At 41.3% G+C, this 14216-nt stretch overlaps 1 protein-coding gene across 5 annotated transcripts in view; it reads left to right on the top strand.

Annotated features, from left to right (window-relative positions):
• SLC4A4 (solute carrier family 4 member 4) overlaps nt 1-14216 on the top strand; it is a 399214-nt gene that overhangs the window by 103951 nt on the left and 281047 nt on the right. For 2 of the 5 annotated variants that reach the window (XM_059922878.1, XM_059922879.1), the window contains exon 2: nt 4921-4994. In XM_059922878.1, coding sequence (XP_059778861.1) covers nt 4922-4994 — 73 coding nt within the window. In that variant the 5' untranslated portion in view covers nt 4921. Of the gene's footprint in view, nt 1-4464; nt 4582-4920; nt 4995-14216 lie in introns of those variants that run through there. The other 3 variants (XM_059922880.1, XM_059922877.1, XM_059922876.1) reach the window with 3 other exon arrangements.

The following is a 14216-nucleotide window of genomic DNA, read 5'->3' as shown; positions in this document are numbered from 1 at the left end:
TGGGAGGAGAACTGCTCTGCATAAAGTTATAACCCTGAAACCAGATGCTGTTGCTATGGAGACGAGTGAAATGCTGGCGTGGGAGACAGAACAGGGGAGGGATGGGAGAAGGGAGGTGGGAGGGCAAGTGAGGCTCATCTAAAGGCTAGCACACCAAAGACCTTCAACCTTTAGCAGCACTGTGACGGGGCATGCGCGCATTCTGAAACTTGTGTGCTGGCGGCCTGCCACTTGCTGACGGGCTGAGGGGCAGCTGCTTGCTCTGTGTAGACTAGCTGGTGAGCACGTTGGCAGTTGGTGAGGGCTCTAGGGGTGGGAATTCAGAGGAGTGGAATGTAGATGGGTGCCCATGGCCCAGTGGCTGACAGTTTTGCACACATGTTTCTCGTGCCGGGCTTCAGTCACCCTTACAAGCCTGTTCGGCGATTAGGACCGGCTGCTGAGAGCCGGTCCGTTTGGCAGCAGATTTGACATGTGTTACAGTTAAATCACTTTTGTGTCCCAGAATAATGGAGGATGAGAGAAGCCCCACGTTGTGTGGACTTCTGGGGAAGGGGTCTAACTTCTACTGTCAGAGGCCCTGTTGAAGGAAGGCGGTATTGGCCCCGTGTGGATTTTATACTGACTGGTGTGACCCTTATCCCCGTGATGATGGTGAGAAGCTTCCAAATCTGTTCTGAACTTTGCCTCACGCTGGCGATGCGAGCAACCTAGGGAGCAGTTTAGAAGCATGCTCCTTCCCTTCTTTGTTTTCAGCAAGTGCAGTTCGTGTGAAAGGAACATTTCAGAATGGATTTGGGGGCCTGATTAGGGACTAGATGAGTTCATTTCTTCTTACTGATAGAGGGGAAACCTGGTTGGGTCAGACGGTCATTTTGAAAGATATCTCTGTCTTACTAATAATAGCAAGCAACTGCTGAGAGGATTTGGTGGGGAGGGCGAACACAAACCCAAATAATTGACGCTTGTGGTGTAAAGATGGAAGAAAGCTGTAAAATCCCTGCGCTTGGTGCAAAAGCCCAGATGTGCCAGGCTGCACTTGCTCTTGACGAGGAGAGGGCTGCTCTGGGCGTGCAGGTTTTACGTTTTTCGGTTTGCATTTTCTTTTTCACTTCCTACGGGGAGGAGGAGGCTGCTTACAGATGCTCTGCATTGCCCATCAGAAAGAACTAGGTTTCTAATTCCTTGCTATGTATAGTCTTGGAGGGAATGTGAAATATGTATCAAAGAGCCAAAGAATGCCCCAACCATTATTCTCACTCTAACTCAGACAGAGCCTGGGGACAGTGCTTCGGTTAGGCTAGATGGCTTTCTCCACCCAGGAAGAGGGCTCTGGGCCTTCACGTTTGTACGGTCTCCTTCAGTTGTTACTGCTTTCTTCCTTTAATTCTGCTTTGATCGTTTGTTGTATGCGATTTTGGGAAGGGCTTAGGTGCAAAGGCTAATAAAGATTTTATTTAGGAGATGTGTGAAAAGTCAATAAATGAATTTGGGACCAGCGTGATTGATGGTGGGGTACAGAAATGATATTCTGTGGGAAATTGTGTTGGATTCTGTAGGTTGATAGGAATGGAAAGCGTTTGTTCTGAGAAGAAATGTGGGCTAAACTTCTCTTTGTTTCCTGAAGGGGAGACGGTACTATGAATGTAGATGCAGTAGTACAGGACTCCAGGATTTTGTTGTGTTTCCAAGGTCTTTTAAGGAAATTTCTCCATTAAGCTGTCATCCTTGTCTAGGTCTACAAATGCTGTATTACTGATGGGGTCTTGTTCTTTGGACCAACCCTCAGATTGCTAGGGGAAGTCTTCGAGAAGGCAGATAGGATTATACTAGAGCCTTTGTCTGCCTTGCTCATCACTGTATCTCCAGTGCCCGGAAGGGTGCCTGGCACCTAGTAGGTACTCAGCAAATATTTACCGAATGAATGAATGGAGGAGGGCAGGAAAGAGAAAAGGGAATGACTGAACGCTGGCTGTGTGTCTAGCGCTGTGCATGGTATGTTTGAAGTACTTTGGTCACCGTCACCAATGACCTCCATATTGCCAAACCCAAGTTTTTCTTCTCTGTCTCGGCCTTTCTCAGCCTCTCGATAGCGGCACTCTCCTCCTTCCTCAACTTCCTTGACATCACTCCTTCCTGATTTTCCTCTTACCTCATTGACTGCTTTTGTTCCTCTGCTCTGCCTGTAAATGTTGGCATCCCTGGCATGCCTGGCACTTGATCTGAGGTCATCTCCTCTATTTCTGTATTTTATTCCTGCATTTCATCTAGTAATAGCTTCAGATACCAGCTTTATTCATTGATTCCCCAATTTTTATCTCCAACCTTAGGCTTCTGAGCTCTAGACTTAGACATCCATCTAGTTGTGCGCCTGACAGTTCTTTTTTTATATATAATAAGCATCTCAACCATAAAGTGGCCAGAAAAGAACCCTTGGTTCCTCCCCTGAAACCTGTTTCTCCCATAGTCTTCCCTGGGCTCCTGAGATAGCTTCTTAGTTTCTTTTGTCTCCTGACTATTATGCACTTTTCACATAGCAGCCAGAGTGATCCTTTAAAAGGCAAAACAGCTCAAGTCACCTTCCATCTTAAAACTCTTCGGGGCTGCCGTAACACCTAAAATTCTAACTTCTTACCATGAGCTGCATGGCCCTGATTCCCTCCAGCATTGTCACCTCCCGTTGATCTTCTGTCTGTCTGTGCGGCCTCACTGACCTTGCTCTGTTCCTATAACATGCTAAACTTCTTCCCACCTTAAGGCCTTTACACTTGCTATTCCCTTTGCTTGGAACGTTCTGCCCTCAGATTGTCAAATGCCTGGTTCCTTCCTATCATTTTCATCTCTGCTCAAATGTCGCCTCCTCAGAATCCACATCTGAACCACCTTATGCTAAGTAGCCCCCTGCCTTATTATTATTGTTTTCTGCAAAGCAATTAATGCTAAGATTACCTTGTTCATCTATTTATTATTAGCTTTTGAGGCATTTTGTCTGCCTTATTCAAAAATGTATTCCCCTCCCTCTCAAGAGTGCCAGGAACATAGCAGACACTAAATAAATATTTGCTGAATCAGTGAATATGTTGGATTATTTAATCTTCATGGGAACCAGAGGCTCACAGAGGCTGGTAACTGACTTGACCTCTCAGATCTTCAAGGCATTTTCTTTTCTACTGTGATCCTGCTGGCTGATCCATGTCCTGTTTTTATTTAGTTTTATATTTTTAGTTTGAGTGTAGAAAAGGAAAAAAGATGAACTTTTATGTATAAGACCCATATCCCTGAAAAAGGATATTCTGCAGGTTTCCAAAAATAATGAGTTTCTTCATGGCATTGTCCACCAATAAAGGTCAGGTGAAGAAGAAAGGAAGGAAATAAACCTTTATTAAACATGTAATAGGTGCTAGGCACAAACCTGAGTGCTTTCATGTGTGTTACCTGATTTGAATTTCCTACAAGGTTGATATTATTTCCCCCTATTTTGGAGATGGTAAAACCAAGGCTCAAAAAAGTTGGATACTTTGCTCTAGGTGATACAAATACTAAGAGGTAGAACTAGGTTTTTTAAATCCGGGTCTGCCTGACACCAAATTTCTGACTTTTAAAGCTCAGTTGGTTGCTTTTTGAGATGCTCCTAAAATAGAAAGGAAGAAAAAGTGAATTCAGCGCATATCACATAGATGATAACAAATATGGGAAGCACAAGAATAAGTTATACAGACAGTATGGAAAACAGACCTACAGTACAGTATTCAATGCCCGAGCATATAATTGGATGAATGGAATACAGAGTGAACATTTCGTTCTCTGGCAGAGCTCATGTACGGTATGACATAGGGCAGCTGTCCTCAGAGAACGTTCTTTGTTTCTAGACCGGTGCGACACAAGCAGCATTTGAGCAATTCGGGATTTCTTTCTGCTTTCACTATAAATAGAGTTCATGGAATTCTGTATGTCAAAGTTAATGCAATGAAAAGGAGTCACAGAATATGGAAATAAACCTTAACTTATTCTATAAACCAGAGACATGTTTGGCATCTGGAGGCCGTACAAACGCTGTCCTTACTTGGATGGATCCTGAGGTCTTATTTAGCATAAGAAATTGCAGACATCCTATTATGTAAGGAGACAGGAGGACAGCATAATGTGGCTACAAAATGAAGAACTTTATGCCCTTCAGGGAAGAGTTAACAGGTCGGATATACATAGAGAGAGACGTGTGATAAGAATGTGGAAAATGAATGAATGGGTGGCATATATATGTGACTGTTGCCGAAGCCGGGTTGCTGGATAATCCTCAGATGTCAGATTTCCGTTAAGGCCAACATGTGACTCAAAGCTTGCCACTCAACAGAGAACACTGGGCTGTGCTGGTATTAAGAGGCTGGCTGGAAGCTAGGTTTCCACTGTGCACTAGCCTAACTCCCTGTCGCTTTCTGTGCGTGGGTGGGCGTGCATGTGTGCGTGTGTGTGTGTGAGGGTATACATTTTTATGCAGTGGGTGTTTAAAGAGCTAAGCACTGAAGCTGGATTTCCACAAACGATCATCACGAGCACTCCAGGCACACCAAACTTCCTCTCTTGGTATTTCTTTTTCCTTTCGTCTTTTTTTTGGGGGGCGCATCCCAAAGGGGAGAACCCCCAACATCCAGCCTACAGGATCGAGATGATTTTCTCTCACCTGTCCCTGTGGGTGCCCTGTCAAGGTTAGAACTGGAGCTATGTGGGACCGGCATATTCTCAAGCACCGATGAGAGAAGCTGAAGGAGTGAAGGAGCTGCAGCAGACACCAAAGCAAGAGGGACTCTGCCCTGTTAACATGAGCAGCAGCTTGCAGGTTCACCTGCCCAGAAGCTGGGCTGTGTCCAGTGGCTCACTCCAGGAGAAGTCTGAGCATTCTTTTTTTCTTTTTTATTACTATAGGATGGAGGATGAAGCCGTCCTGGACAGAGGGGCTTCCTTCCTTAAGCATGTGTGTGATGAAGAAGAAGTAGAAGGTGAGCTCACTGGGTCTGGGGAAGTGTATATTCCTATCCATATGTCTTTGTAAATAATAGCACTCATGCATTTCATGTATCTTATAATTTTGAAGTTAAAAACCCATGCCTATCTGTGGAGTTTCATTAAACTCCACATTTTGCTTCAACACAGAGTAATTCTAAGAACTTCCGTGGACCATCAGGATCTGAATCAGTGTTGTGTCCCGCATGGTTGACAACAACAACAAAAAAGGTCTTACTTTGAAGCAGGTGCCTATGTTAGCTGTGCCTCTCTGTCAGAAATAAATATTTTGCCAGATAATATTAACTACCTTCCAATGACTAATTCAAGGAAGCTGCTAGATTTATATAAATGTATTTGGCAGTATCTTCTAATATTCTTTCTTATAGCCTGCAGGGTAGAAAAACAGATGTTACAGAGAGAGAACGATACCATTACTGCAGGAAACATGGGGCTAAGCTGAGGAGATAAAGAGTAGTAATTATGGATGTGTCTCAGTTAAGAAAAGATGGACAAGCATTTTTTACTTAAAAAATCTCTAGGACCTCTTTTATTAACGTTCTCCAGTGCCAGTTGAAAATCAAATAAGAGTTAAATTTTAGCTGGTGCTATGGTGCTTTCAGTGTGCCATTTCTTCTCTTGTCTCTTGACTTATCAATGATGTGGGAATAATACTATTTATTTGACAGTCATAAGGCAGGGCTTAATTAATATTTGTTAAAATAATTATGTGAAGGCGTGACAGGTATACAACATTTATAATGACAGTTTTAAAAATAATCAAGGTTCTAGACAGTACTCATAAAGTTAAGTAAGACTTCCTGGTGAACCATGTCTTAAATTCTGCCGTTTAAAATCACCTGAGAAGGAATTCTTGTGTATTTTGGAAACTCCAGTCTGATGGGTACCATTTGGTAATTACTTAATGCCTACCAAAGACTTGGACCGGAGGGGTGGTGGAGTTGGGTAAAAGAAGGTGGGTACTGTGTGTTCTGGAGTGATTCGTCAACCAGACTGAACACCAGGTCCCAGGCAAGTGACACTCCTGTGCCACCTGGGATAGTTTGAATAGTGTGGCCATTATGTTTCCTAGGTAAGTTTCTTCTGACCCTGTAGTGCTGGAGTGTTGGTTCCCCCAGCCCCCCATCTCCCCACTTCCCACATGTATACTCTTGAGACTGACTAATAAGAATTTGATGCCTACGTTTCTTAGGAAAAAGGAAACCACAATATTTTCTTTCATATTGTTTTATGGGTTCCTTGCACTTTTACAACATGACTGTGGGAAAATGCCAAGTTAGTGAAAGCAAGATAGTAAAACTTTTGTCTGAAGATTCTTGTAACCCATGCTGCTAAGTCTTCATTGTGGTGACTCTGTCACTGTCCCAGTGTCAAAGGGGAGATAAGAATCTTAAAGTTATAGCATATGAGTATAAGAAATATTGTAGGAATGAGCAAATATCCTATAATATCAGGACAATTAAAGTAGAAAAATCAGTGAGAAAGCTTGGGGGTGAGATGTGTACTCTGTGTGTGTGTGTATGTGTGTGTGTGTGTTCCTTGAGAATAACCTTCTAGCTAAGTTCACAGGAGATGTAAATCACCTCTTGAATTTGTAAGGTCTATAGGATTGACAGCACTCTACTGCAGTACGATATTGTACATGGGTTTCTTAAGGCTTTGACTAAGAAGTTTTTCCCTTGATTTTTAAGCACAAAATTAAGACAACACTGTAATGAATAGCACACAAATCTGTAGCTGGGTTTCTTTATGGAGAAACAAAAAAGGCAAAAGGTAGAAATTTCTGTAAAATTGTCTTTGTGATGACTCAACTTGCCACATGGATTTTGTGTATTTTCCTATTCTGGTAAGACTTCTATTTTAATGATTATCTTTCACATTGAGTGGAGCTTGGGTTGATTACATTTCTTTCAAAGCATGTTTAGCTAGTTGCCTGTGGTTGAATCCTGAGGCCCTGTAGGATGGTTGCTTATGGCCATTATTTGGTGGAGAACATCCAACAGTATGGGCTCCTTATAGTAGAAGTCATGAAACAGTAATTAGGAACTGTTGTTTCTAGTTCAGTGCCCTCCCAGTTGACCCTCCCATTTTCTCACCTGGCTTCATCCATTTTCTCACCTAGCACTTAAATTTTGTAGTAACTCTAGGTGAAAGTGTAAAGAAGTTGAAATGGAGATGGGCTTGATGGCTTATTCATGGTCCCAGTGGTTGAGAGTGAAGAAACAGATGACTTGACTGTCAAGACTTCTAATCAAGATTTTGATGGGAATGTTTTCCGCAAGGATGTGAGTCTATCTCATATTTTTAATTGCATAGAGAAAGAGTGTACTTGAAGGAAAGCAGACTGTTATTTTTATTACGAAGTAGCTGAGTTTCTGGTACATTCACAGTGGAAGTAAGTGCTCCAGGTTTAAGGATCAGAAATTCAAAGGGCAAGGAGCTGAGGGGCTTCCTTCCTTAAGCATGTGTGTGGTGAAGAAGAAGGAGCTGGAACACCTAACATTTCTGTTATCAAACGTGTTTCCTTTTATCCAGGTAGTTATTTCTCTTGCTTCTTGGATAAACATGGTTGAAGTATATTGCAGCACACTTGGCAAAAGTGAACTTAAGATAAAACTTTGTTTATTTTATTTTATTTTATTTTTAAAGGAATTCCTTTATTTTTAATTTTTATTTATTTATTTATTTATTTATTTATTTATTTATGGCTGTGTTGGGTCTTCGTTGCTGCGCGAGGGCTCTCTCTAGTTGCGGCAAGTGGGGGCCACTCTTCATTGCAGTGTGCGGGCCTCTCACTATCGCGGCCTCTCTTGTTGCGGAGCACAAGCTCCAGACGCGCAGGCTCAGTAGTTGTGGCTCACGGGCCCAATTGCTCCGCGGCATGCGGGATCTTCCCAGACAAGGGCTCAAACCCATGTCCCCTGCATTGGCAGGCAGATTCTCAACCACTGCACCACCAGGGAAGCCCAAAACTTTGTTTCTTAAAGTAATTTGCACAAATAAGATGCACTCCCATTAAATGATTATTAGGGTGACTTCCAGTAACTCTAGTTACTCTGAAATGTTTATGCTTTTAAAATTCTTCTTAAGGTCGCTCCATTTGGGGTGACTGGATTCAGCTCAGCCTGAAGGCAAGAAGAGTCAGATGCTCCCTGTTAGTTCTTTCTAATGCTGTAGCTCTGAGCAGGGGAGACAGGCTGAGATTTCCAACCACACCCTCAGTTCACCTGGTTCAACTTTACTCTCAGTGGGTGGTGTGACACTTAATCCACATTCTAAAAACTCAATAGAAAACCATCAGCTGCAAAACTCACTAAGAATAGGGTGAGTCAGAAGAGGAGTCATCTTCTGTTTAAATAATGAATTTATCTATGTGAGATATATAAAGACCTAAAGCTCGTTTTCACATAATTTGCCTCATGTGCCTTTGTGTTAAGGGTTTAAAAAGATACTCTTGAGAAAGGAAACCGTGTTGAATTTAATCTTTAAAATAAAGAGAGGCTTGTATGTCTGTTCTTTCAGTGGTTACCTTCTACTGTGTTTTGTAAAGCTAACATTTTTGGCATAGAGTAGTTACTGTGGATAAACTCATTTAAAATTTGTAACATTTCAGATATCATATTTGTTTCTGTACGAAAAGGCTCCCGCACAGACATTTCCACAGAATTGGTCTATAGGTGACAAATTGACATTACTGGAGTGACTCAGAAATGCCCACTATGAGGAACAAGACTGATTTTTCATTTCAAACACACTTCATGGAAATTGGCAAACTTTGTTGGGTGAACCGAGGTTGAGATAGGAAGAAAGATCCCAGGTAGCTTTTTCTAGGGGAAGAAATTCTATGGCTATTTTATCCGTTAATAAGTCAGCCAGGATTTTAGATCTGTGTGATATAAACAGATTACTTAATATTCTCATATTTCGCAATAGGGGAAAAAGAGCAAACTCCACCTTATCCTTGAGATAAGGCCTTGGCTCTGCAAGGCTAGGTAACTCCCCAGTAAGCCTTGGCAACACTGACTTCACGAGGAGGGGCCTTTTCTTAACATCAAGCCCACCCAGCAACTCAGGAAGCATAAAGTGCAGCAAGACAATATTGGCTGAAGTGGGTCTGCATTTCTGAAGTTTGATCGGTGCTCTAAATGCCATTATGATACATTGTGGTGGTTTTCCTCTTCCATTGAAAACCAAGTCCAAAAGGAAGTGTGCTCCCATCTGTCCAAATGGGAGAATAATTCTACAAATTCTCATGTCTACTGATGGATATTAAGAGAGAGAGTATGGTTGAAAATGCATGGAATTTACAGGAAGGTTATTTTTAGGGAAATAAAAGTAAAAAAGTTGGACAGGGTCTGGAACAAAGTAGACATTCACTAAATATTTTGTTAAAAGAAAGAATGAATAAATGAATGTGTAAATAAACTAAATGAAGCATATACAGAATTACTTTATATAGTCCTCTAAAATCTTTGTTTAAATTTTTTTAGTTAGAAATTTGGTTCTCTTACTTCTCTTAGTCAAATGAGATGATATAGTCTCTGATGAGCCTATGTTTGCTATTAATCCCATTTGATGTCGCAAAGATCATTGATACATTTATATCATTTATACTGATAAGAAAAAGAAGCCCCTAAAACACCTCCACCTTATTCTTCTTCCTTCCTCTGCTCTGTATTTTGAGGAGAGAGACTAAAATGATGAAATGGTGGCTTTTGTATTTTTGGAGGTCAGGATTTCAACATTTTACAGACATGAAATCATAATGACTTAAACCTATTTTTCACTAGAGGATATTGTGATGATGTATTTATGTGTATTGGAGGAGGTAGTATTCTAAAGAAAAAATGGGGCCTGGTGGACATTTGTTAATAATTACAATGGTCAAAAACGTAATTGCCGAGAAGGAGTGAATGAAAACCTATCGGCTGGGAAGGGAGGGGCTGAGTCCAAGCTGGCGCTATTCTGAGCGCAGGATGTAAGTGTCCGGTTGCATTTTGCTGACCTCCTCTCTCCTGTTCACTCTAATTGCTCGGAAACAGTGTGTACAGAGGAAATACTTGGGCAAATATTGCTGAAGGAAAAGCCTTCTTGAAAGAAACAATGTATCCACACGTTGGAGAGCTTGAAGGAAATGCGGTGAGGTGTTTAAGGGTTGATGCTTGAATAGCAACTTGGGTTCCCAGAGCAGGTTGAGCCCACGCAGACCTTTCCCAGTGTCCTGCTGCTTTCTCCTTGTGGCCCCAGCTGAAAGCCTGCCAGAGGGCCTAAAGCAGGCAATACTTAGCTCTCTGACACCTCCTGCTGTGTCAGTGACATTAAATATTTGTATATGGATTTCTTGGATGATAATTCCATGGGTTTTTGAAACTGGAATCAGACATCCCTTCCTAGAGTTTTCCAATTGTAGAGAATTCCCTGGTAGTGTAGTACGGGCTAAAGCCCTCTGGAAGTCACTTTCTGTCCTAGGTGACTACATTCTTTTATGGCAAGAGGTGTACAAAATTGAACTTGGTACTTGAGTTGTGTTTTACAAGGATTCAGAAATTCTGAAATAATACACTTGGAGCACATTTTGTCTATAGTTGAGTTTCTTTTTCAAAGCTTTGTATCTGCTCATGTTTTTTAGACATATTATTTCATATTTATTTTTGGGAGTCTCTGTCATTTGTGTTATTCATGTGTTGTTAAAGCAGAGTGGCTAAGCGTCGGTTTGGGAATAAAAGTTTAAAACTTGCTGTATTGCTGAAGCATGGCATAAATGAAGGATGAAACTTAGAGTTTGGAGTTTGAATTTCTCAGTTCTGTAAAATGAGAATAATAGAACATGCCATTCACCGTAGAACTGTTTAAATAATTACCAGAAATAATGTTGCTGCTGTACCTGGCATTAGGCATAGGAGTGCTTTATACTATACCACTGTCTGTCCTTTTGCTTTCTGATTGATACAGTCTCACCAATAATTTTTTTGCTTTTTTTTTGGCGCATTGTGGCTTGTGGGATCTTAGTTCCCTGACCAGGGATTGAACCTGGGCCCACAGCAGTGAAAGCACAGAGTCCTAACTACTGGACCACTAGGGAATTGCCCTCACCAATAATCTTCCATGATGATTATCATTCCAAAAAATTCGAACTGACCAAAATGATCTTTGTTATTTGCTTAATTCATCTTAGCAAGGCATCTATCCCTTGCCTTCCTAATAACCACGCTTACCTACTGCTTCTTATATTGGAAAAGGAAAGCTAGAAAGGTCAAGAGAAGTTTCCTGAGGCCTGGTGTTTATTTCTCTTTGGACTCATTCTGATTCCCTTTAAGCTCTGGGCGTGAGATCTGATTTCCATGGTTAGACTGCTCGGATAGACATTACCCCTAGTTTGTGAAACTGTCTCCTTTTCCAAGAAGAGACACACTAACTGTAATTGCATACAGGGTAAATTACAAATGCATGCCCATTGTCTAATAAAGCCTGCAAGGTACTTTTTCTGGAAAACAAATTTAAGTGTATGATATTTTCCTACCAATGAGGAGGATTCAAGGGTCTATTATATATGTAATATGTATAAATATATATATATATATATATTTTTTTTTTTTTTCTTTTTTCCCCTTCCCTGCTCTGCAGCATAGACTAGGGTAATTCTGTCCCCTACTGGCTGTTATGTAATTTAGGTGCCAATTCAATGAGATTATTCAATAGTATAGAAATAATATTAAGTATTCAGACCTGAGCTAAGTATTTCTCCGTTTTTATCATTACAAGATTCAGAATCACTGGGAGAATTGAAAATTGGGACTGATGAGGGAGAGTAGAGTAAGAATGGAATAAAACTGAATAAAGCTCAGTTGAGGCTCTCCCGTTGCTCCGGTGAGCATACTGGTGGGATTTGGTTTTGTTTTGTTTTGTTTTACTTTTTTGGCTGATAGCACTTAGGGGACTGAGGTGAGAGCCTGCCATGGCAGGAGTTCACAGGAGGTTCCAAATATTGTACCTCTGAAGCTGCTGATTGCCAGGTGGGATGAAGGTGAAGGGAGGGAGGGTGGTGAGTGACATCCATTGAATCAGCAGTAGAGGAGACTTAAATAACTCCCTTCCCTGAATAGCTGCAAAAGCTTTTAAATCTGGTTAATTGTTTTTACCTTTCTATAGAGTTAGAATTACAAGGCAGCTATCCTAAGTGTTATATCCAACATGTTCACCTTTCTTGATACTCTGTTGACTTTGAAAGGAGAACAGACTTTACTTAAACCTCTCCGGACGTGATTTTACCAACTCTTTTCATGGTGGGATACTCAATAACTTTTACAAGGCCAAAACTTCTGGAAATAAAAATGAGTGTTTGAATTTTAGTAAAATTGGCCAACATATCAGCTTTAGAGGGCCAGAATCTCACATTTATGGATTAGTTAAATCACCACCCTACTCTCCAGTTGATTATTAAATTTTCAACACGATTCTATCCCTGTTGAAAAATAAAGACAATGTCTTGGATGTTAAATGAAAGCTCACAGTCAAATCCAATGGATACAGGTATTTGGCAAATTCAGTCGGTATCTGGGTTGAGATACTTTTATTCAGTCTGCTGTGGGTTAAAGAACATGGTGGGGAACCAGGAGTCTCAGGACCTATTTCTGTTCTTGGCTCTGCCCTGCCTTACTGGGTAACATGAGGCCAATCATGTTTGTGTGGTTTTGTTTCCTTTGTACAGAGTGCAGTTAATAACCTATCTTCTTATCCACCTGCTAGAGATGCTCTAAGGATTCTTGGATAACACCAGAAAAATACTTTGATATTTGCAGTAAGCCATTGACGAATTACTTAATTTCTGAATCTCAGTTTTTCATACAAAGAAACAGCATTGGTGCTTCCTTATCTCCTAGTTTTGCTAGGGATATAAGTAAACTAATTTGAAATCCCCAGAATGAACCCTGTAAATTTAAGATGTTATCTTCCTTGGTTATATTCCTTGCAGGTGATTTATCTTTGTGCTTAACACTTTCTCACCAGTGCTTGCTGTGACTGCAGAATGCTTTCAGACTAAAGCTAGTACTGATATCTGGTGATCAACAAATTAGTTGATTAATATCTATGTTAACTCTTCTTATTAACTCTGATGGACAGTGCTTTTATTAACTTTTTCTTTAAGCTTATCAAAATGGTAACCAACAGTTGCAGCTATATAAGCTCTAATATGTTGCTTTTTTAGGCTCATATGTATCATTGAAAGTGATAATATATTCCAATTAGGGACATAATTAATGTGCGGTCAAATAAACCAGTCATTAATTAAGGACACAAGGTTGTTTGATGTGATAATTTAGAGAGTGTATCATGTAGGTGGGTGAGTTTACATGGGAAACCAAGGTATGTATCTCTCATAGAGTGACATTAAGTTGAGACCTAAAGGGTGAAGAGGGTTAGCTAGGTCAGGAATGAGGGAAGCCTCCCAGGCAGGGTATGTGAAGGCCCAGTGGTAAGAAAGAGGTAGGCCTGTTTGAGAAGTGAAAATAAAGCCCATGTGGCTAGACTACATGAATAGGGAGAGAGTGGCCTGAAGTGGATGGAACCCAGATAATTATGGCCTTTTATACTATGCTAAGGATTTAGGATTTTATTGAGGGTGCACTGGGGAGCCCACTGCAGAGGGTTGTAAGCAGGGAAGTGATAAGACAAAATTTGCATTTTAAAGAAGATCTCTTTGGGGCTTCCCTGGTGGCGCAGTGGTTGAGAATCTGCCTGCTAATGCAGGGGACACGGGTTCGAGCCCTGGTCTGGGAAGATCCCACATGCCGCGGAGCAACTGGGCCCGTGTGAGCCACAGCTACTGAGCCTGCGCGTCTGGAGCCCGTGCTCCGCAACAAGAGAGGCCGCGATAGTGAGAGGCCCGCGCACCGCGATGAAGAGTGGCCCCCACTCGCCACAGCTAGAGAAAGCCCTAGCACAGAAACGAAGACCCAACACAGCCATAAATAAATAAATAAATAAATAAAAACTAAAAAAAAAAAAAAAAAAAAAAAAAAGGTCTCTTTGGCTCATGGGTGGAGAGAGCATCCCAACAGGGCAAAGATAAAAGTGGAGACACTGTTGCTAAGATTCAGCTGAGAGATGATTTTGGGTTAGAGTAGAGGGACAAAAAGATGGGTTGAATTGCCGGGACTTGCTGATGGACAGATGGGTGGGTGGGGGTGATTGCTTCT

The sequence above is a fragment of the Balaenoptera ricei genome, chromosome 5 (assembly GCF_028023285.1).
Source record: "Balaenoptera ricei isolate mBalRic1 chromosome 5, mBalRic1.hap2, whole genome shotgun sequence".
NCBI lineage: Eukaryota > Metazoa > Chordata > Mammalia > Artiodactyla > Balaenopteridae > Balaenoptera > Balaenoptera ricei.
The sequence above is the reverse complement of the archived record's forward strand: the minus strand, read 5'-3'. Positions and strand labels throughout refer to the sequence as shown.